The following is a 22,222-nucleotide window of genomic DNA, read 5'->3' as shown; positions in this document are numbered from 1 at the left end:
TGTATACAGATACAGAAATATTGTAGATATAGATATATAAAGATAGATAGATGTACTTGCTCAGTGACCCTTGAAGGTTTTTTTGCAGGTGTTTTTCTTTTGCAGGATTATTTATTCTCATTAAGAGCCGTGCCTATGGGGGCCCCTTGCCCGTGGGGCCCCTGGGCAGCTGCCCATCGTGCCCAATGCAAACGATGGCCCTGGTGTCAGTGGCTATGCAGTTGTGGAACTACAAATCTCAGCATGCCGGGTCAGATGCAGGCTTGGAAAGCTGAAATTCCACAGGTTACGTAGACCAGATCGTTGCTCCGGTGGATTGCTGGGACTTGTAGTTCCACAACATCTGCTGGTTATCTAAACCATGTCCACAATAACCACTATACTTCAGTAGCTGAGGTTTTATATCTCAGTGGATCAGTCTGCATTATGCAATATATCCCAGACATTATCCTTATGTGTTGTATGGACACTATTATATGTCTCTCCTGGGACTTGGTGTCATGTTATCACCAGCTGACAGCTTCAATGATGTCCAGGGGGCGGGGCTAACCTCTATATCTCCGCCTACACGCGGGGTGAGTACGCCCACAGCCCCGGCTCCGCATGCGCAGTAGGATCTGTCTGCCACCACGAGGGTCAGCAGCTCCCGCAGGGCTTTCTTCTCCTTCATCATCCGAGCGCTGTGGAGCCGTCTGTCCGTTCCCTCTGCAGTCAGCATGCCGGCCCAGGTCCTCAGCGGGAAGGTAGTGTCCGGGTGAGTGCAGTGTGTCAGGGTCCTGGCACTGGAGGGGGGTTATCGCCCCCCACGCGTGGGGTGTAGTGCCACAGAGTGTTGACACTTAAAGGGATGCCCGGCGGTGAAGGGGTTAATATCTTCCAAAGTGCTTTTTCTGCCCTAGTGCAGCTGTTATCTGCTTGTTTAACCTTCATTATGGGAATATGTTGATCTGTCTCTGGGTATCGTGAAAGTAAAGGTGGAATTAAGTCAAGCGTTGTTGTATAAGTACTACTGTAAGCCTTTGCAGGTATCTTATAACCCATACCACACCACAGGGCTAACTAGTCTTGGTTCTATGACAAAGGTAAAATATATGCTGGTATGTAAGTGGTTAACTGCTTTCTGATGTCTGCTAGTCAATTGTCCAGAGTGTCCTCCTTCCAAAGGTGCATTGTGACCTGGCAGGGGTTAAACCTCAGATTACCTTGTGATCTTGCTCTGTTAGAAGGTACTTGTATAATATTAGAATACTGGCCAGGGAAGGTAGTGAACTTTGCCTCCTGTTGCAGGGTGTTATAATGCTGGTTTATTCCACTGTTTAGCCTGTGAAATCAAAAGGCAAAGGAGCCAAGGTGTCATTAATCAGAAACTGGGATCCTCTGTGCTGATGTGTTTAAGAATAATAGCTAATAAATACTATTGGTAATAAAGCATGTTACAGATTAAAAGCCACTATTAAGTTTGTTTTATGACAGCTGGGAATAGTATAGTCCTTACTGACTGCTGCACTTCTAAGAGAAGACTTTAGAGCTTGGCAGGAAATTCTTAATTTTGGCCATCACATGAATACTAATTATACAGGGTTCCGTAATGTCATATGACTGTTGTTAACACTGCTGAGCTCTTTGTTATAGAGTGTACTTTAGTACAGAAAATGAGACTGTCCACTAGTGATTATGTTGGTTAGGACAGGGCTGCATGTGGCATGGCCATTGTCATGATGTGAGTAGTGATGGAAGCCAGTGGGAAATCCTAAAGAGTTAAATAGTGGAAAGAGCAGGACTTCCTATTAGAGTAATGATTTGAGGCTTCTGTCAAACTGATACATGATGTGTTAAATTCAGCTCTATGAAGCAAAGTCCATGCATCCAACTTAGGTGAAATGTACTTGGTATCAAACAGTAATTGGTTGTCACAAAAGTATTTAACTATATTTTTATTTTTGATTGTATGCACCAAAAAAATACTGCTGGGGACTAAACGTGGGGTATTTTTTTATTTTTTTTAAAAAAAAATTTTAAGACGCTCAAAGTGCACATCTTCCCTGACTACCAAATGACTTTTCCATTCTATATATATTGTCCACACCTGTGGCCTGCTTTAGCCAGCAGTACATAATCTGTATACTTGAATTTGGTGCCAGTGACATCAAAATACTCTGTTCTGCTGTGAATGTTTCCTTGCTCTGATTGGCTAAAGGCATATCCTGCTCAGTTTACAGCTGAAGTGGAGTAGAGGAACACTGAGGGGGAAAAAAGGTGTTCTGACCTCGCTAGCGCTGTAAAAAGCTGTCATGGCTTAATGAGGATACAAGCATATTTATTTGAGGCTATATGCCTCTGTCCAGCAACACACGCTGTCTAATTTATTGTGCCGGAAGGACCAGACTGTGCAAATTGGGCCATATGACTAGGTCAACAGAGGTCTGTTATGTTGGCTGCATACATAGACCAGTGTGATCATTGGTGTACCACAGTTCCCAGCCACCCTGATCTGTAGCTGTCTGCAATTGGATTTTGACCAGACCGCATCTTACTTTCTGACCCACATACAATGATTAATGTTTTCCTTGTTAATAATTCATTCAGCTCTTTCTCTTCTAGTATTAGTGTTAATTTGTTTGGATTTATTTACAGTAATTGTGTACTTTGAACATAACAAACTATCACTGACCTCACTGAATATAAGATTGCCTCTAACTCAGAAGCTGCTTCTGGTTAATCAGAACACTAGTGCGTATTTACTGTCCTTGGAGACTGACTTTAATCAATGAACGTACATTCCTATTACCACCAATTTATGTGCATTACAATATTTGGCTTCATAAGCCTCACTTCGCGAGAGCTTATTCTAAAAGTTGTTCTAAAAACATATTGCACTTTCACATGTATGAAGACACTTCTCAATGTCTTAAAATTCTATTTATTTGTTTCTTTTTTTAAATCTTTATTGAATCTCATTTTGTCAGTGGTTGGTACCATGTCGCTTGTACTTTACATAACTTGCTTGTTGCAGACTTGTCCGAGAGCGCCTGAAGAATGACGTTGCAGCTATGCGAGAGAAGCACGCTGGTTTCCGCCCTGGTCTGGCCATTTTGCAGGTTTTTGTATAGTATTTATTTTTTATGTATATATCTGGGCTGTCCAACAGGTGGTCTCTGGGCTTTGGTTATCACTCGAATGTGTTTCTGGCTTCCTGGCTCTGTAAAATCACAGCTTCATTCTAATGTTATGACAGTGTGATATATACACCCCCCAACCTTCCGTACTTGATTGGCTGTTTCTCCTTATGCAGTTCCTAGACTTTCGGTTTTGCTCATTTTAGATTTCTCACAGTGATTGTCCTTGATGTGCTCCCAGTTTGCTTGTGAAATCATCTTTGTTTCCATCATAGGTGGGAGACAGAGAGGATTCCAATCTGTACATCAGTATGAAGCTGAAAGCTGCTGCAGAGGTAATAAAGTTTTTGGGGTTTTTTTTTTTGTTGTTTTTTTTTGTCAGAGAACACTTGTTGAAAACCGTATGTTTGATAAGGTAAAAACTCTCCATTGGCTAATAAAGAATAATTTTGTTGTATGAGCTTTTTCATGTAGAGGTGGGTTAGATAGCCAGCATCTTCCTGCATTAGTGTTGCAGGTGTTTCACATCACCACACAATAGGCAGGGACCACAATAATGTGACTGAACGGTCAGAGTTGTATGTTTCGCCCATTACCCATCGTTACCTGCCTGGGTCACATGTGGCCCTACCCTTACTAACATAATAGCGGGAGTTGACAGGTCGATAGTTCTTGAAAGATTCTGAGCTGTTTTGCATATTCTGATACAATTGGCTAAAGAAACTGGGTACATAATGGACAAACCAAGCCCTGAATTGTGGATTACATTCAGTCACTGTGGATCGGGAGTGGAGATTATTTTATCCTGATTTTGAATGTTGGGTTTATGCAATAAGGTGGTCTGATCATATGCACCTTAAAAACATAATTGTCCTGTGTATGAGGTTCCTGTGGGGATACAGTTTGTTTCTTGCCAAGCATGTCATTGTGGCTTAAGACTAACACCACTTGTTCCAGAAGTTTGGTGTTCATTCGGGTGCAGCTTTGCTAACCTAAGCTCTACTTTGATGTTTCTTTTGGAGAGGAGAGTGGTTATCTCTGGGCTACCCTTCCATAAGACCCATACTAGCTTAGGCTACTTCTAATAGTCTTGAAGTTTAACACTTAGTGTAATGATCTTGTCCTCTGGGTCCCTGGAAGTAGCTTTAGAGTATTTTGTGATCTCTTGGAGCATGATATGGTCTGATGTTTGGGTGAATTTGCTGGGTTGCAGACTTCAGTGTTCTCCCATTGTAAAATAATCCTTCCCGCTTCAGAATGATGGATTTCAAGTTGCCTGGGAAAGACATTGTTGTAATCCATTCCAGACTGATGGGGAGCATGGTGGCTCAGTGGTTAGCAATTCTGCCTCACAGCACTGGGATCATGAGTTTGATTCCCGACCATGGCCTTATCTGTGGAGTTTGTATATTCTCCCCGTGTTTGCGTGGGTTTCCTCCAGGTGCTCTGGTTTCCTCCCGCAATCCAATAACATACTGGTAGATTAATTGGCTGCTATTAAATTGCCCTTACTTAGTCTCTGTCTGCATGTGTATGTATGATAGGGGATTTAGATTGTAAGCTCCAATGGGGCAGGGACTGATGTGAGTGATATACTCTGTTCAGTGCTGTGGAATTAGTGGCGCTATAGAAGTAAATGATGATTGACTTCAAAAGTTGCTTCTGGGATCATTGCAGATGTATTTTCCAGGGCACACAAACCTGAATGCTCTAGACCAGGGTTTCCCAAACCCAGTCCTCAGGGCCCCCTAACAGTGCAGAATTTCCGGATCACATGTGACATAATTAGGACCACCTGTGGATCTGTTACAATGTATCAGTCAGTAATGAATACACCTGTGCTCCAGCAAGGAGATATAGAAAACCTGCACTGTTGGGGAGCCCTGAGGACTGGGTTTGGGAAACCCTGCTCTAGACTTAAGTTTGAAAAGCTTAATATATAGAGGCTTTGGTTAGCCTCTATATATAGTGAATTTGATCAGCAGTACTGACAAATTACCTGCTTATAGATATAGAAGCAGTAAGGATGTACTTTCTCTTAGAGAAATGGTATATTTTTATGTTGGCTTATACGTTTTTTCTTTATTTTTTTGTCAATGGCCAAATCTGCTATGGGACAAATAAGCCATGAGCTTAGATTTATTAAGGCTTGGTAAGTAGTTTTCCTACAACCGTCTGCTGCTTTCAGCCACCTATAGAGCTATCCAAGCTTTGTAATAGTACAGGATGAGAGCCGGCAGCTGATTGGATGGATGTCTGTGGGCAGCTTTATTACTTTAATACTGCAGGACAAACACTTGAGGTCTATCAAGGTTATAGCATATTAAACTTCTGAATGAATAACCTTTGGCTCTTGCATCTAGATTGGTATTGATGCCAGCCATGTCAAGCTTCCAAAGAGTGCAAGTGAAGCAGAGGTGAGTGCAACCAACTGTACTGAAAGTAAATGAAGAATAACAATGGTTGCCAATATTTTTGTGTGCAACTTTAGAAAAGGCCAGAAAATTAAACTGCTGTGGACCAAATGTATTGTGCATATGTGTTGCATTTGTGTTTATTTTTATGCAGCCTACCAGCAAAAAAAGGGTGCAGTTTATTTAATAAAACAAATTGCAAAAAAATTCAAAAAGACTTTATAATTGCACCATAAACACAGGAATGTTAGGGGGACGTGGGAAACTATATATTACTATTCCATGTCTGATAAGAAACCAATTCCCACCTGGCCACAATTGATTGTGTCTTGTATTGCATGTATCTGTGTAGGTGCTGAGCAGAATTAAAGCTATTAACGAGAATCCCAACTTTCATGGATTGATTGTTCAGCTGCCTCTGGAATCGAATCACAAAATTGATACAGAAAAAGTCACCAATGCAGTGTCTCCTGCTAAAGACGTAGATGGGTGAGTTATCGTGTGATTACACGCTGCCTTTTTATTGTAGTTAGAACAGAAGTGCTAGATCCACAGAAACCAATCGGATGTCTAGATGGATCAGCCGTGTGAGTTAAAATGAAAGCATGTGTCTGATTGGATGATAATAGTGGCCACAAATTTGCTTTATTAAGATCCAGTCTCACCTACACTTGTCTATGCTCCAAACTTATTGATTCACTAGGGACACTGCCCTGTGCCTCGGATAACTAGTTGTTAATGAATTGATAAGATGCACTCAACAAATTGTTGGTTCAGTTAAAAAAAATAATAATTAATAATAATAAAAGAACTTCGCTGAGTAGATGTGTGCACAATTTAAGTTATTGCATTATTTTTTTTGTCCATTGTAGTGCTTGTGTATTTTTAATACATTAAAATGATAGGCATGGTATTTCAAGTACAACAGTAATTTGGGGTCTACTGTGTTGTGATCATGTTTGGCTCAAGGAGCCCTTAGGTAACTTGTTATACAGGGTCCTGACTTCCAATATTCTTTACAGTAGCAGACAAGCTATTGTTTTCATAGGCCATGCTTCCTCTCTACACCACCTGCTTAATATACTAAACATCTATTTATATAGCGCCACTAATTCCATAGCGCTGTACAGAGAACTCGCTAACCTCCGTCCCTAAACCATTGGAGCTTAGTCTAAATTCCCACACACACGGATCAGTTTGTTAGCAGCAAATTAACCAACTAATATGTTTTTAGAGTGATATACTGGACAAAACTGTTACCATAGCAAGTGAGTTTTTTTTTTTTTTTTTTTGTTTGTTTTTTTTAATTGACTAAATACACTTTGTATTTATTTTTTTTGTTTCGTGAAGATTAACAAGTATAAATGCTGGTAAACTGGCCAGAGGAGATATTGGTGACTGCTTTATACCCTGTACACCCAAAGGCTGCCTGGACCTCATCCGGCAAACAGGTGACTTTGTTTCTATTTTATTTTATTTTTTTTCTTCCTTATACAAGTTAATGTGACCTAAAGGTAGAGAATATTTAACTTGTGACTGTAGTTGAGTTATTGCCACCAGTCTGCAGTTCATTGACCTGTTGAGCACAGACATATGGTGATGTCTAAAAGGAGAAAACAAGAAGTTACAGAAACTTTATTTATTGTCTTACTCCCTGTATATTAACCACTATCTTCTGCTGTTTGAATCTTCAGGGGTGCAGATTGCCGGGAAAAGGGCAGTGGTTATTGGGCGTAGTAAGATTGTGGGTGCGCCTATGCATGACCTACTGTTGTGGAACCATGCCACAGTCACCACCTGTCACTCAAAGACTGAGCTACTCAGCGAAGAGGTGAGTCCCCAGCAGCCTTCCCGTACAACCAGCTACAAGATCCTCTTATGTCCGTGCAGTGTTGGTTCTCTAGCAGCTTAGAGAAAGATGGCTGCTTCTGTTGTGAAAGGGAGTATAATGTAAAGAGGACTACAAATGTATAAGGACAAGTAAACTTTAAATGATTACAACAGCTTAAAATTCTAGATGTGTGGTGTTTGATGTAGATTTGATAAAATGTGAAGATTCTACCTAAAGATCTTCCCAAAGGGCTCCAACAGTCAAGCTCTGTCTCCTTTGCAATTTCTTTATAATTCATCTTTGAATACAAATTTTCTTGTATAAAAGAGCTACAAAAAACATTCTCTCACATGAAAAAAGTTTCCAAGCGTTATCAAAGCTGAAGATGTTTAATAAAGTTTGTGATTGTGGGGGAAAACTATTTCTTCTGCACTGTAGACTTCCTGTTTAGTAATTCCACTGAAGGACTCTACAGGCAACCTCTGTCTAATATGGCTAACAAGTGTAATATCTGGCACTCTTACGTGGCAAATGTTAATAGTATTCTATACTTGTGAATGCTAGATGCTATTGTACCAGTCCTCTTAAATTTCGATTTTAATAATTTTTTGACATGTGGGTATGACAGGTTTACAATAAGTTTCCTCAGAGCACATTTTTTCCCATGGTAGTAATGTATTTCCTCTTCCCCCTCAGGTCAGCCGTGCAGACATTCTTGTGGTGGGCGCTGGTAAACCAGAGATGGTTAAGGGTGAATGGATCAAGCCTGGTGCTATTGTGATAGACTGTGGCATAAACTATATACCAGGTAAGGGACTAGTGACTGGAAAGTGTGATGGGAACAAATTTGGTTATGGCTTTTGGGTCAATAATGAATTCTTTATAAAGAACAGCAATCCTTGCCTCTTTTGTTCATGGCTCTGTCCTAGGCACCAATAGAAATGGAGGACTGGTTGGCTAGAAGACTTACATGCTAAAATGTAAACAAAAGCGTTTTTCATGGTTAAGGTGTAGTCTGCCTTCTAATTCCGGGTGTGGATTACATTGCAAGGTCATATCTTTTTATGAACCAAATAAAAGTTAATGTTCTAACCTCCGATGTTGCGTGTGCTGTCTCTTTTTCTGCACAGCTTTGTTTTGGTAAATTGTGTGGTAGGTAACGAGCTTTGCTGGTCCTGTCTGTAAAAGCTATTTGAGAACCTGTTGTCCAGTAACGCACGCTATAGGTCCTACTGCCTGTTGACCATTTGTTATGGACACAGCTGATGACACAGGCAAAGGTGAGTTTTTCTGGAAAATGTGGGATTCTAGTTTGATTAAATATGGTTGAAGATATTCTAGCTATTTAATCCTAGAAAGAATACATGCTGTAATTGTTCATATAGGAGGTCTGCACCCAAGTTGGCTGCTGTGAGTTGTAATGAGAATGATATTAAGAGAAGGCTTGTATGACTAGTAGAATGTGCAGTAAGTGGTTGTGTGTATTTGTATCTTAAATGCAGTCTTGGCTTTTTTTTTTTTTTTTTTTTGGTGTAATGGAAACATTTAACCATTTGAGTGTTACAGAACTTTTTTTATGAAGCTATTACAAGGTCTGCTTGCTGTGTCAGGATGGGCTTGTTCCACCCTGGTTGGGTTGTTGGTTCTACAGATGTCTTGAGGTTCCTCTTGTCAGTATCTTGGTGCTACTTTGGCCACCATACACTTACTGTGCCAACTGCACACCACCTTGGTTCCCCCAGTTGAAGAGTAGTTGCTGCCAGCACCTGGAACCACTTCTGGGTGCTGTGTGGAGCTGTTACAGCACCTTTCTGCTGGTTCCTCCTGGCCACTTATTCAGGACTGCTGGGCAGTAGACAGTGTTGACTTGGGACACTGGGTTGAACAATCCAGTTCAAAAATGTATTCGAACAATTGGTTCCTGGTACCACCTTAATGGCACTACTTCCCAAGTGGTGGTGATGGCAACCAAACCATTGTTTCAATGGGAACAAGACATCCTGGAAGATGTGTCAGTTGCCCACATAGTGGAAGTAGACTGTGTCTGAGTAGAACCTCGGATACCAATCGCTACGAATGGGTTTTGTATAAAATGATGACTCTGAATATACGGTCCAAACACGGACCTCTTGGGAACAGATATCACTTGCAGCATGTGGACAACAGGGCGGAAGTAGTGAGTAGATGCGCTCTCCAAAAGATGGGCGTTCAATCTTTGTGTGGGGCTGTTTTTGTTTGTTTTTTTTTCCCCCTTTCCCCCCCTTTTCTTTTGGCTATGGAGACCGTGGTTGGTGATAGTGATTCAATTGGCAGTAACACGGCCATGGTAAATCAATGTATGTATGACCTATCTTAAATCTAAGCAGATAACATTTTTATAGCTTGATATTATATAAATATATATAAAACTAATAAAATGTTGCCTGGTTAACTTAAATGGCTACACCAACTTTTGTTTTTGTTTTTTTTTTCTTCGAGCAGTGAACATTGAACAGGTTTTTCCAAGGTACGCTTGAGGGGGAGAAACCTGTTTAATATTAGTTTGTAAATGTTTCCGATGAATTTCCAACACTTACAGCTGATTCAATGACCGTTTTCATCTTCTCTGGTAAGAGCTGTGCTCTCTCCCGCAGTGTGTTCTGACCAGGTGATGGATTTTGTTTTAGTCTATCAAACCAGATCCGTCAATCTGTCCTTCACATTAGTCGCTTCCACATTGGAACGTGGTGTAAATTCCCCAACACTAGGATTATTTTTGGCAGTAGCCAATGAACCTACCAGTATGCTATTGTAGTATAGCAGGAAATTGGGGCACCAGGCCGAAACCTACGCAATTATGGGAGAACGTACAAACGAAACAGATAATGCCTTGGTCAGGAATCTAACTTGAGAAGTGGGCGCTGTGAGGCAGGACTGCTGTGCCACCCTGGAGTTTGTTGCTGTATGAGATCACTATGAAAAATATTCAATGTGACTCTTATAATACAGGCAGGCAGTAATAGATAGCTGGCTTGTTAAGTACATGTTGGTTACTATTTATTATGAAGTGTGTGTAAAGGTATGGATGGTTTCAAAAACAACGGCAACCAATTCTACTATTGTGGTCTTGTGTCTTGACGGTTTATTTTTATTTTTTTTCTTGGGGTACAATCTGGCCACTGACTGTATTATGTGTAACTGACACGACTTTCTGCCTAGATGCTACAAAAATCTCCGGGAAACGGGTTGTTGGGGATGTTGCCTATGAAGAAGCAAAGGAAAAAGCGTCTTATATCACTCCTGTTCCAGGCGGTGTAGGCCCCATGACTGTAGCCATGCTCATGGAGGTACGTGAATTAGATGTCCAAACATTAGTTGGTGTGAAATAATTGACACTAGATGTGCACACCAGTCTCACTTTCTGCTTCCAGAACACTGTTGAGAGTGCGAAACGTTCCCTTGGTAAATACCAGCCACACAAATGGGATATAGAGTACACCAAGCTTCAGTTGCAGTCACCAGTGCCCAGGTAAATGTTTTTTGAAGACTTTATGTTCTGCTCTCATTTCATTCAACAGCAGCCTAGAATAATTTACTAAATTAATCATATTTCACTTCCAGTCTCTGTTCAGCGAGTAACATACCATGAAGGCTTCGGTGATCACAGCGCCCCCTAGAGTCTTACTGTCAGACTGCTCAGCAGGGGTTGTGGAATAAAAAAAAATTCTGTTATGGAATTTATCCAATGATTATGACCTATAATCTGTTTGTTTCTTTTTATAGGTAGCACTGGTGTTTTAAAATCAACTGTTGCTCCAAGAATTCTGTTACTTGCAACTATATTTAGTCAGATGAATCATGTTCACTTTCTGTATTACTATAGTTGTAGGTCCTCATAGTTAAATTGTTGTGATATCACTGGTTGGTGATGGTTCTTATATTTATTTATTTTTTTCTCTCTGTAAAAACTGTGTATTCTATTGTTAGTTGATGTTCTCATGTTGGGAATTTGCTGGAAGTCGAGGGATCAATCAAATATTTGTAAATAAAATTGGAAAAGAAGTTTGCGCTGAATGCACAGTGTTCATTACTCCATCGTTGTCCTGTTTTGTGTGCATATTATGACCAGTGTTCTCTGTGTGGCGTCTGTAGTTTGTTTCTTCCTGCTTTGCCTTTCCATGCGGTCGGTCATATTTTCAGACTCTTGCACCATTTGGGGTTACTGACCTGCCTTCTGCTACCAATACTAGCCACACATCATTAATGTGTCGGGGCTCCTGCTGAGGGTAGGTAAATACACTGGAGAACACTTTTTTTTTTTTTTTTTTTATATAGCAATAAAAAAAAAGATACCTTTTTTAGTACTAGCATTCACGTTTCTTACAGTATACTAAAGTAATACACAAAGTGAACATTTACTGCCACGACAACCTATAGTTTTCAGAAAAAGTGATCATGTCTTAAATGACACGTGCAATTTGCAACAATGGTGGTAGGAAATTGCTGCTTATAATAAGGAAAATAACTATAAAGATTAAAAAGTAAATGTTTCTGTAAATAAAAACAGTGTAGACAGCGCTGTTTACCCTCTTCATACACAGGATTATTTTACTACAAAAATGAATTCTAATCTTCTATAATTTGTGCACCTCCTCAGCATAAACAATGTTTCCTGCTCCAGTGTTTGCAGCGTTCTGCAACTTACAATAATAACATAGCATTTTTTGCCCATTTAAGTTAGAGGCATCTCTAACTAGTGCAGCTTGACATCACCAGCCCATGTACCCAGTTTTTGCCACTTGTCTTGCATAGCACACAATGGCTTTAGAGCATCAATGAGAACTTTAAAAATGTATCTAATACCGCAAAACCAAATTCCTGTCTCGTTTCTAAAAATTAAACCTGCCCCCAAAAATATGAGATGACCCCGCAAAGAAGAAAGAACCATGTCAACAGAGCATTTCTAAACAGCCAATCACAAGTGGTTTGCTAGTGCTGGAAGCTGTAGTCATTGGCCACTATTCGCACCTGCCCTTAACCACCTGTACATAATATGGCTTTACCAGGTGTATGTGTCTGGCTCATGGTCTGCGTGTGTGTAACTACCCACACCCTCCGGTACTGTACTCTGCCTATGTTAGACCACCCGTTCCCTCTACCAGCTCACAAGCAACAGGATGGTATAAGTGCCAGACTTGCATGCTTCTGCTTTCCGGCCAGGAGCAGAGTGATTTTATGTTATGCAAATTGATATAGGAGTTTAAGGCCTGCTGTTTTGTCCCTTGCAGTGACATTGAGATCTCTCGTTCTTGTGTGCCTAAGACTATATCCCGGATGGCGGAGGAGATCGGTCTGCTGTCAGAAGAGGTGGAACTGTACGGTCAGACGAAAGCCAAAATCCTGCTCTCTACTATCAAACGGCTGCAGGGGCAACCAGATGGGAAATACGTTGTTGTGACTGGGTATCTGCGTTTCTGTTCCAGCTGTAGCCATAAAATAATAGTGGATTTAGTACCTGTTATAAAATAGGATGTGGTCAGTTTGTCTGAATAGAGATTTGCTTTGCTGTACATGTATAATTTCAGCTTGCAAACAGAACTCTGCATAATTGATCATTAAAGTGGGAAAAGGCAGGTATGCACTAAGATAACTCTAAAATAATGCAAACATAACGTTCATAGTACACTTCATTCCCCTGTGGATATCTGGTATAGGACCTAGGTCAGAAAACTTCAGACATCTATGTTATAGGTTTGAGTTTCCCTCTTTTATGCAAATACCCCCAAAAACTTTTACAAAAAAAAAAAAATCTGTGTACACTACAATTGTGGCTGTTGGAAGATGCTATAATGCTGTCACCAACTTCAGTAATATGCACAAAATGACCCTAATTATGTGCAATAATCATATTGGAAATTGATAGTGTGAGCAGACATGTCTGCTAATCCAAACAGGACCCAGAGATCCGGCTGCTTGACACAGAACATCTGACTGTCCTACAGCTTGTCCACTTGTGACTTTATTTAGCTTTGATTTATGGCATTTGAAGACCGGATGTAGGCTTGTATCCTATGTGGTTGGCTTAATTTGCAGCTGGTCCCATGACAGGTTTTAAATTGGCCACCTATGCTCGTGACCAATTGCACTTTAAAAAAAATCATCAGTTTAGCTGCATTCGAACCATCATATCAGGATATGGGGTAATTTACCATTGTGTAGTAATATTCACCTCAATGATCTGTTAGTGTTTGATAGGGTTGCTCAATATTCCTGCAGTCATGCACATTAATGAGCTACACTGTGACCTATAGCACATTGAGGAAAAAATACAGTGTATTAGACATGGTCAACTGATTATTACCCTACAGGCAGAACCTACTCAATGTATGTTAGTACAATTAGATTTTAAAACCTCAAAACATTACAGACTAATTTGTGGGCTGAGTATTCCGCATATTAATTAGGAGCCCATGCTATTATCCGGGCACTGCCTGACATATCCATGCAGTGCAGGTTCCTATGAATATTGGTTCGGATGCACAGTCTTACAAGCATCTACCAACGCTGGAGCCTTTATCGGTGTACATCAGGAATATACATCATATTCTGTCTTCAGCCAAGGCCAGAACACATGGTATTACAGGACATCATACCCCTGCGTGCCCACAAAGCATCAGTCTGACCACCATCGCCATGTCCTATCCCACCACATCTCCAATCATAACTGAATCACTGTCAGGAGAATACAGGGCTCACAATATAGCTGCCTCAAGTAAGTTCACATTAAGACTATAATGTAGATGATAACCTGACCCATGTAGGAGACCTCACTTACTTTCTGTGCAAATCAGCCTGGTATTAATAAACTGATCAACAGGCTTGTTTTATATTAATGCGCCTCTGTTTTATTCTTGTACTAGACCAGTGTCCCAGTTGCACAATGCTTAGTGTAAAGGGCGATCATATCATCGCTGAGTAACAAGGAAAACTTGAACTTACTTCAGAGTTCCAAAACTAATTATTCAAAGCTCCCAACGTTTACTCTTCACTTCACTTAGACAGCAGGAGGGGGTCTGTATAAGTAGATCGGGTCTGTGCCACCACACAATTAGTGCGGCCATTAACTGATCCACCTTCAGGACAAAAGGATAAAAAATGAAGCATCCCCCTTGTTACTAGCGCCTCTCTACAACCAAATACATTCTAGTTTTCCGTCTCATTCATTGTACATACACGAATTTACTCATTCCACTTCAATGTCACTCACTGGCTAACTCTACTTATATATTTTATCAGGTCAGACTTAAATATTTATCCAAGGTTCTTTGTAGTTTTCCAGGAATAGATGTAAAGTGCACCATCATCTATACCACAGCGGCAGCCATTTTGTATGCTGCACCAATATTCATGAGAATACAGCCTATCCGTTAAATAGAGTCTAGACTTTCCGAGGCACGAGGCACTTAAGTATTTACCGCTGCCTCTCTGGCCCTCTCATGCCTCAGGGATACCTCCGATGAATATTGGTTCAGCTCACAGAGTGTGTGGACAGTAGATATACTTATCGTAGAATTTGGCCTGTATTATCTCTTTCCCTCTTATTTACTATTGTTTGTTTAATATTGCAGTATAACGCCCACTCCCCTGGGTGAGGGGAAGAGCACTACCACTATCGGCTTGGTGCAGGCTCTGGGAGCCCACTTGAACCTCAATGTGTTCGCCTGCGTGAGACAACCATCTCAAGGACCCACGTTTGGAATCAAAGGTCAGTTGATAGAGGGCAAATTCAGAAGCAAAGCAAACTGTCTTCTAGGGTCAAACTACCTGCAGCGTACATTCTACATACCTGTGTATAACATGAATGGTTGTGGCTAGAATAACCTGTAGCCATTTTGGATCATTAGAAAGCAGCACAGAGTGATTCAGGTGAAGTTAGTCACCTGTGCACTTGTGTGATTATATTAGTGAGGACAGGGCTAGAAGTGACAGGGGCAGTTTCATAATCGGAGGAGGGCAACGGGAAGCTACAGCTCCTGACAAACTGATCCTGGAAGATTGTTTTATCAATGTTATTTAAATAGATGGACAACTTCATACATTCGACTTTTCAGAAAGAAAGTGAACTTTTCAAGACAGCAAAACTCTGATGTAATATTTAAACACACACACACCAAGAAGTCTGTAATGCTTTATATAATGTTAGATGAGAACTTATAAAAGACATATAAGGTGATTCTCTACTTGGAGAGATTGCTTGTCAACCCCCAAAACATTCCAAGCAAAAGTCGTAGCGACAAATGGTCTAGTGTTCAAGTGATGGAAAATCATTATGATTTCTTCCTCCACCCCCTCCCCCTCTCCCTGTTGGAGTCCCTCAGGGCTCTGTTCTTGGCCCTTTACTCTTTTCGCTCTATACTTCCTCCCTTGGAGCTCTCATCTCTTCGTTCGGTCTTCAGTATCACCTATATGCTGACGATATTCAACTCTACTTCTCTTCTCCTGATCTTTCCTCCTCCCTCCTCTCTCGTGTAACTGACTGCCTCTCAGCCATCTCCTCCTGGATGTCTTCACGCTTTCTTAAAATTAACATCTCCAAAACTGAACTCATTGTCTTTTCCCCACCCAGACGCCCTTGCCACTATGACCTCTCTATAACTGTTAACAACTCCACTATCTCCTCTGTCACCCAACTCCGCTGCCTAGGAGTCACTCTTGACTCCTCTCTCTCTTTTGCCCCCCACATTCAATCCCTTGCCCAAGCCTGTCGCTTCCAACTCCGTAACATTGCCCGCATCCGTCCCTTCCTCTCTCAAGATGCCACCAAAACTGTCATCCATGCTCTCATCATCTCCCGTCTCGACTACTGCAACCTCCTCCTTACTGGCCTCCCCCACTCCCGTCTCTCCCCCCTCCGCTCTATACTCAATGCGGCTGCAAGACTCATCTTCCTCTCACGCCGCTCCTCCTCTGCCTCCCCTCTCTGTCTTGCCTTACACTGGCTCCCCTTCCCCTACAGAATCCTTTTCAAACTCCTCACCACCACCTACAAGGCTCTCTCCCACTCTACTGCCCCTTACATCTCTAACCTCCTCTCCATCCACACTCCCGCCCGCTCCCTGCGCTCAGCCAATGATCGCCGCCTCTCCTCCACTCTGATTACCTCTTCCCACTCTAGAGTACAAGACTTCCCCCGAGCTGCCCCCCTGCACTGGAACGACCTCCCTCGCTCCATCCGTCTCTCACCCAATCTGTGCTCCTTCAAGCGGGCACTTAAAACTCACCTGTTCCTTAAGGCCTACCAACCATCCACTTAACCTCTCACCTCTTCTGTTTCTCACTGGCTCCTTTTTCTCTCCCCTTTGCTTCACTGGCTCCCTCTTGTGCCTGATTTTGTCTACCCTCCCTTAGGATGTAAGCTCGTATGAGCAGGGCCCCTCTCCCCTCCTGTCTCCAGACCTGTTCTTCCGCTCCGTCTTTACAGTATTTGCCTGCCTGGAGTTTCTGAAGTGCTGGTACTTTGTGTTTATTGTTCTGTATTGTTTTACCCTGTATAGTCTACTGTTTGTACCATGTACGGCGCTGCGGATACCTTGTGGCGCCTAACAAATAAACGATAATAATAATTTTAATTGTATTAAGTGTAATAATGTCATAGGGGATTCTACGAATGTTCAACAGGTATCTAGGGAGTATATTGAGGCAAGGACACATTCATAAATACAGATCTGCAAAGTACTATGGGGAGAATGATTAATGCTGACTGTTTTTTCATGTAGCACACATACTTGATAGCTTATTTGTACACTGACATTTTAAGTCAGTATTTAACTTATGTGCAAAACAGAATACTAATTTGCACCCCTTGCATTGTAACATGATTTTGTCCAGGAGACTGAAATAAGAAGTTTCTCAAGTTAAGATCCTTAATGAATCAGGCCCCTGGTCCCGTGTTCAGCTGATATTATACACAAATCACTTACAATCCTCTTACATGTTTCTTATTGCACTGTTTGTAGGAGGTGCAGCAGGAGGAGGATATTCTCAGGTCATCCCGATGGAAGAGGTAAATCTAACTGAGTTTTCCAGAATGAAATTACAATTTGTGCTGCGCTATCTTTAATATAAATCCCGCAGTTCCTCTATTCTTAAACTATATAATTGCTGGGTAAAGCTAATATTGTTACCAGTTCTATTCCTGGATATTATATACTATCTCGTTTTGATATCATTAGTTATAATTAGAAGTGACACTATGGGGAACATTTTAAGCTAATTTCACCTTCTAAAAAGATATTTGGCACAGTCACCCAACCCCCCACCCCACCATACATTATTTTATTTCTATTATTATGTTTAAAAGCTCCAGCATCAATAGGTATCATGCTGAGAATTGGAAATTAATTTTCTGCATTAAGGGAACACTGGATTATATTCCACACCTAGGAAACTAACACCTACCCTCCCCAATAACCCCCCTACTCCTCCAAAAGCTTTGTCCAGTGGTCTCCTTAGTAGGTGGGCCACGGACATTGGAGCATTCTTTCTTTTTTTCCATTCACTTATTGAAGTGATTGGAGGGAGGGAGGGGAGTAGGGACATGACTCATCTATGTCCTGGCATCATCTGAGGGTCAACTGGATCCCCCAGCTGCTGAGGATGGAATGGTCATCACTGCAGCTCCTGCAGTATTTGAACTATCCCGCTGTGATGCAGGAACGATGGCTAGGGATCCGGTAATCTCTGTGAAGGCCAGGACTCACAGGAGGTGTGAAGACAAGTTCTTCTAGTCGAACCCAAGATACATGATGGTCCATCTAAGGAGTACAAGGCCATTTGGATGCTGACCATGTGGCATGGAATCTTAGCTGCCAGAAGGCTTGCAAGTAGTAGCCGCCAATGTCCTTCCAGGACACCAGGAGAAACCTTCAGGCTGGCCACAGCATCTGATCACAGCCTGCCACGTTGGTCCCTCGCAGGTCTCCAGCTTGCCACCGATTCCTGTTTCCGGCCACCCAGTCTCTGTCCTTCCCTTTTCAGGGAAGGTCTTGTTCAGGCCACAGCTGGAAAGGAGTGCTTTTCCTCCATTAAATAGACCTAAACAAGCAAGATTTTGCGGAAGAACTTTCATCTCGTGGGCGGAAAGCAGTCTTGGGTCTCAGAAACCCAGCTCCTCGGAGGCATTGCAGTTCAAGAAGAAGTCGTCTGGCTTCAAAGAGAATGAACGCCAAGTCCATTGACACCAGCCAGTCATCCAGCATAACTGTTCCAGCTCTACCCTCCAAACCAAGTCTTCCTGTCCTCAAACACCTGATTCACAGGAAATGCAGGTTCTTCTGAACACTGTGCTCATCCAGATCACAAGAGGTTTCTAATCTAATAGGTTCTAGCCAAGAGCCCAAGAGGAACCAGTAGATTCCTTGTCTGGAATCTAAAAGTCTGTGCATCATTAAAGTGAATGTGTTATGCCGTTTCCATGAAACATCAGAGCGATTCCACAGTCACAAAATGGAATAAACAGAATTAGTTACTATATTAACATAGATAATTCAATGTTTAAAACATGAGCCCAAAGTGAGCATTCAAAAAAAAATATTTTGATTTGCTGTTAATTTAACAGTCCCCGACTGATTGTGGGGGAGGTGATATATTCCAGTGTTGGTCAACCAAAACTAAACATAGACAAGAATCTAGCATTCAATTTTGACAAAAGATGTGTGACCCAAGACTCTAGTTACGATTGGTAGTATAATGCATTTTGGCTTTTGTGTTTAGTTCACTTAAGGGTGTAGCTTCTTAATGGTGTGTCAGTAGGAGATTGGCTCCACACCGCTCAGATGTAGCCTGATATCTTCAGGGAACCCCCCCAGTGCACTGGGGGTGGGAGATTCATTTTTTTTTTTTTAATACTTTATTTATAAAGGAAACAGGTGAGAACACAAACAAGAAGCAATAGCAGACAAATACCTATATTATTTCCTTCTATATAGGGGAAAGGAAGACTGAGGGAAAATGGGGAGCAGTAGGGGAGGTTGGGTAGAGAGGAGGGGGTGATTGTGGACAGGTACAAAGCATTTGGGAGATTCATCTTTTAAAATATTTTTTGTAGCAATCAAGTGCATTCAGTCTAAGGAAACCTAATATCAGATTGGTTGCTACAGGTTACAAAACAAGTTCTATTTGCACCATCTTCGTAAAATTAAGCTTTTATTCTTGGTGGGTGGTAGGTGCTGCAGTAATTGTGTTTGGTGAAGCTGGTCTTACAAAAAACAACTCCATGAACTCTTTCACAGAGACTTAAATGATCATTGTGGGTTTTAATCCAGTGTACGTACTGTGCTTTAGTGAACATTGCCGCCCACTGCCTGAAAAGTCTCCAGTTTTCTTTCTTGAAACCCTTAGACCTTGCTCTAGAGTCTAGACATAAGGGATTTGTAAATATTCCTGCACTGTATCCTGATAATTAATATTACTAACTGTATCAGCCATATGTATTGAACTTATGTTGTGCATATTTTAGAAAGTGCTGGTTAAACAAAATCTTACAGATCCTCTGCTCCGTAATGTTTTGACCGCAGAGTAATGTCACTGAGCCTGAGTTCTAAGAAATAGATGCCAAGGTTCATGGATAACAGTGCAAATTATGTAAACCGTGTTTGATAACGCATCAGCGTACATGAGACTTCACTTATTTTGCTGACTGTTATTACATTTTTTATTTAAGGCCACTACAAGTAAATACTTTATTTTTTTATTGGTTTATGGAAGTGTGGACTTGAGTTGTTGTAATCACATCATAAAATTGTCACATGAGGAAAACAAGGGAAAAAAAAGTTGCCTGCACGAGACAGTCCTCATACCCAGATGTGTTTTCATTTTCAATAACTGTTAAGCGTTCAGTTACGTCAGTCGTGTGACTTGAGTGGGTGGGTCCTGTTTCTTGAGTACATAAATGACAGGAGAGCTCAAAAAATACTTCTTGCCATGAGTCACCTAAAACCATCTCTCCCTAGGCAACAATCTTAGGGCTAAATATCATTAGTATTGAAATTCAAGAATAGTTAACCCCAGGGCTGGTAAGTTGGCATCTTACCATGTTGGATTTGGTCTTTCAAGCCATCAGTTTACCATAGATTCATATTATACAGTGATTTTCATAGTATTATTTCTGTAGCATAATACAGACAATCTGGCTTATCGTTAAAATACAGTTGTCGGCTTTGTACAGTGGAGACAGCAGGTTCCTGGGCAGCCAATGGGATCACTAGGAGCCACTGACATCACTAGTGAATTTGTAGTCTGCATTCTGATGAATATTGGTAGGAACGAGCGACATAACAGAGGCTGCACTTTGGGATAATGCTTATAAGACTTGAATTGATAATCTGCATTCTTTAACTGAAAGATATTTACCTGTTGTTGTTTGAATGTCTTTGTGCATTTCCTACACATTTAAAGGGTCTGTTTACTTCTAGTTTAATCTCCACCTCACTGGGGACATCCACGCCATCACTGCTGCTAACAACCTGGTGGCTGCTGCTATCGACGCGCGTATCTTCCATGAACTGACACAATCTGACAAGGTGAGAAATCGTTTGTTAGAAATCCCCCCATTGCAAAACCCCACATTTGGGGCCTGAATCATTAAGGAAAATAAGTTTAAAAAAAAAGAGTAGGTTTACTCCTGGACAAAACCATGTTACAATGCAAGGGGTACATATTAGTTTATTATTTTGCACATAAGTTAAATACTGACTGTTTTTTCATGTAGTGCACAAATACTTGGTAGCTTTATGTTTACAATGACGTTAAAAGTTGGTCTAGGACATGCTGTACCCCAGCTATAAATCTGTCCCCACATTTTAAAGTTGCCTCCCCCTCCAATGCAACATGGTTTTGCCAAGGTGCAAAGTTACTCATTTTTTGGCTTTACTTTCCTTAATGAATCGGGCCCTTTATGTGTATGTATGTATCTGTGTGACATTATCTTTACAATGTAAAATCCACCTGAACAGCAGTTCTAATGGAATCTGATCATTCTTTAGGCCCTTTACAGCCGCCTTGTCCCTTCCAACAACGGAGTGCGCACATTTTCAGATATTCAGATTCGAAGACTTAAGGTGAGATCTGTGTCCTACTGATTAGTTTAGGCCTTCTCCTAGATACAGTAACCTATACCTAGACCTGTCAGCGGTTTAATGATCCATGTTTGCTGTACAGGATTTTATAAACATGCTCTGATTTCAGTATTTATGCTGCTTCTATTTCTGAATAGTTTGTTTTGCCATTTTCCCTCTCTAGGAACCTGTTTTTTGGCATAGTCTCATGTTATTCAATATGCTCTTATTTTCTAATAATAACTCATTGGATTACTAATGGAATGTTTTATTGCGCTGAAAATTAATGAAGAATGTTTTAGAATAGTATCCCAATCATTTGAGAGATTAAAAGTATTCCTTAGGGGGGTGTCCTTGTCAGGGTGTCGGGGATGTGATTGCTCCCTGGACATTTAAAGTACAATTGGTTTCTCACACCTTATACACACACTGTTCTGTGTAGATATTTCTTAAATCTGTAGTGTGATTCGTATGAACCTGGTACTTGGGTATATATATAGGAAAGAGAAAAGCAATAAAGTTGCATTTGTCAGGGGCGCTACTAGGAGATATGTAATACATGACTCATTAAACTTCAGTTCTTTAATTATCACGTTACAATATCATAAAAAGTATAAAATAACAAAATATACTCTTATCTGCTTGTGTGCACCCTGCTGGGGGTTGTCAACGTCCCTCCCCTGTCAACTTCTCATTTGCACGAGTGGGAAATTGATGGAGTGGCCTTGACCAACTGGTCATAACGTGAACAAGCCACAGCAGAGAAGA

General features: G+C 41.1%; 1 protein-coding gene across 1 annotated transcript in view; it reads left to right on the top strand.

The window, feature by feature from the left end:
* Positions 1 to 602: 602 nt before the first annotated feature.
* MTHFD1 (methylenetetrahydrofolate dehydrogenase, cyclohydrolase and formyltetrahydrofolate synthetase 1) overlaps positions 603 to 22,222 on the top strand; it is a 39,068-nt gene continuing 17,448 nt past the window's right edge. The window contains exons 1-15 of the mRNA XM_075192958.1: positions 603 to 754; positions 3,014 to 3,098; positions 3,392 to 3,451; positions 5,480 to 5,533; positions 5,883 to 6,019; positions 6,881 to 6,981; positions 7,225 to 7,361; positions 8,058 to 8,169; positions 10,560 to 10,687; positions 10,772 to 10,869; positions 12,629 to 12,802; positions 14,969 to 15,105; positions 17,357 to 17,403; positions 20,813 to 20,920; positions 21,383 to 21,457. Coding sequence (XP_075049059.1) covers positions 717 to 754; positions 3,014 to 3,098; positions 3,392 to 3,451; positions 5,480 to 5,533; positions 5,883 to 6,019; positions 6,881 to 6,981; positions 7,225 to 7,361; positions 8,058 to 8,169; positions 10,560 to 10,687; positions 10,772 to 10,869; positions 12,629 to 12,802; positions 14,969 to 15,105; positions 17,357 to 17,403; positions 20,813 to 20,920; positions 21,383 to 21,457 — 1,491 coding nt within the window. The 5' untranslated portion in view covers positions 603 to 716. The remainder of the gene's footprint in view (positions 755 to 3,013; positions 3,099 to 3,391; positions 3,452 to 5,479; positions 5,534 to 5,882; positions 6,020 to 6,880; positions 6,982 to 7,224; positions 7,362 to 8,057; positions 8,170 to 10,559; positions 10,688 to 10,771; positions 10,870 to 12,628; positions 12,803 to 14,968; positions 15,106 to 17,356; positions 17,404 to 20,812; positions 20,921 to 21,382; positions 21,458 to 22,222) is intronic.

This window comes from Mixophyes fleayi, chromosome 12 (assembly GCF_038048845.1).
Source record: "Mixophyes fleayi isolate aMixFle1 chromosome 12, aMixFle1.hap1, whole genome shotgun sequence".
Classification (NCBI taxonomy): Eukaryota; Metazoa; Chordata; class Amphibia; order Anura; family Limnodynastidae; genus Mixophyes; species Mixophyes fleayi.
Note: the sequence above shows the minus strand (reverse complement) of the source record. Positions and strands in the feature narration are given on the sequence as shown.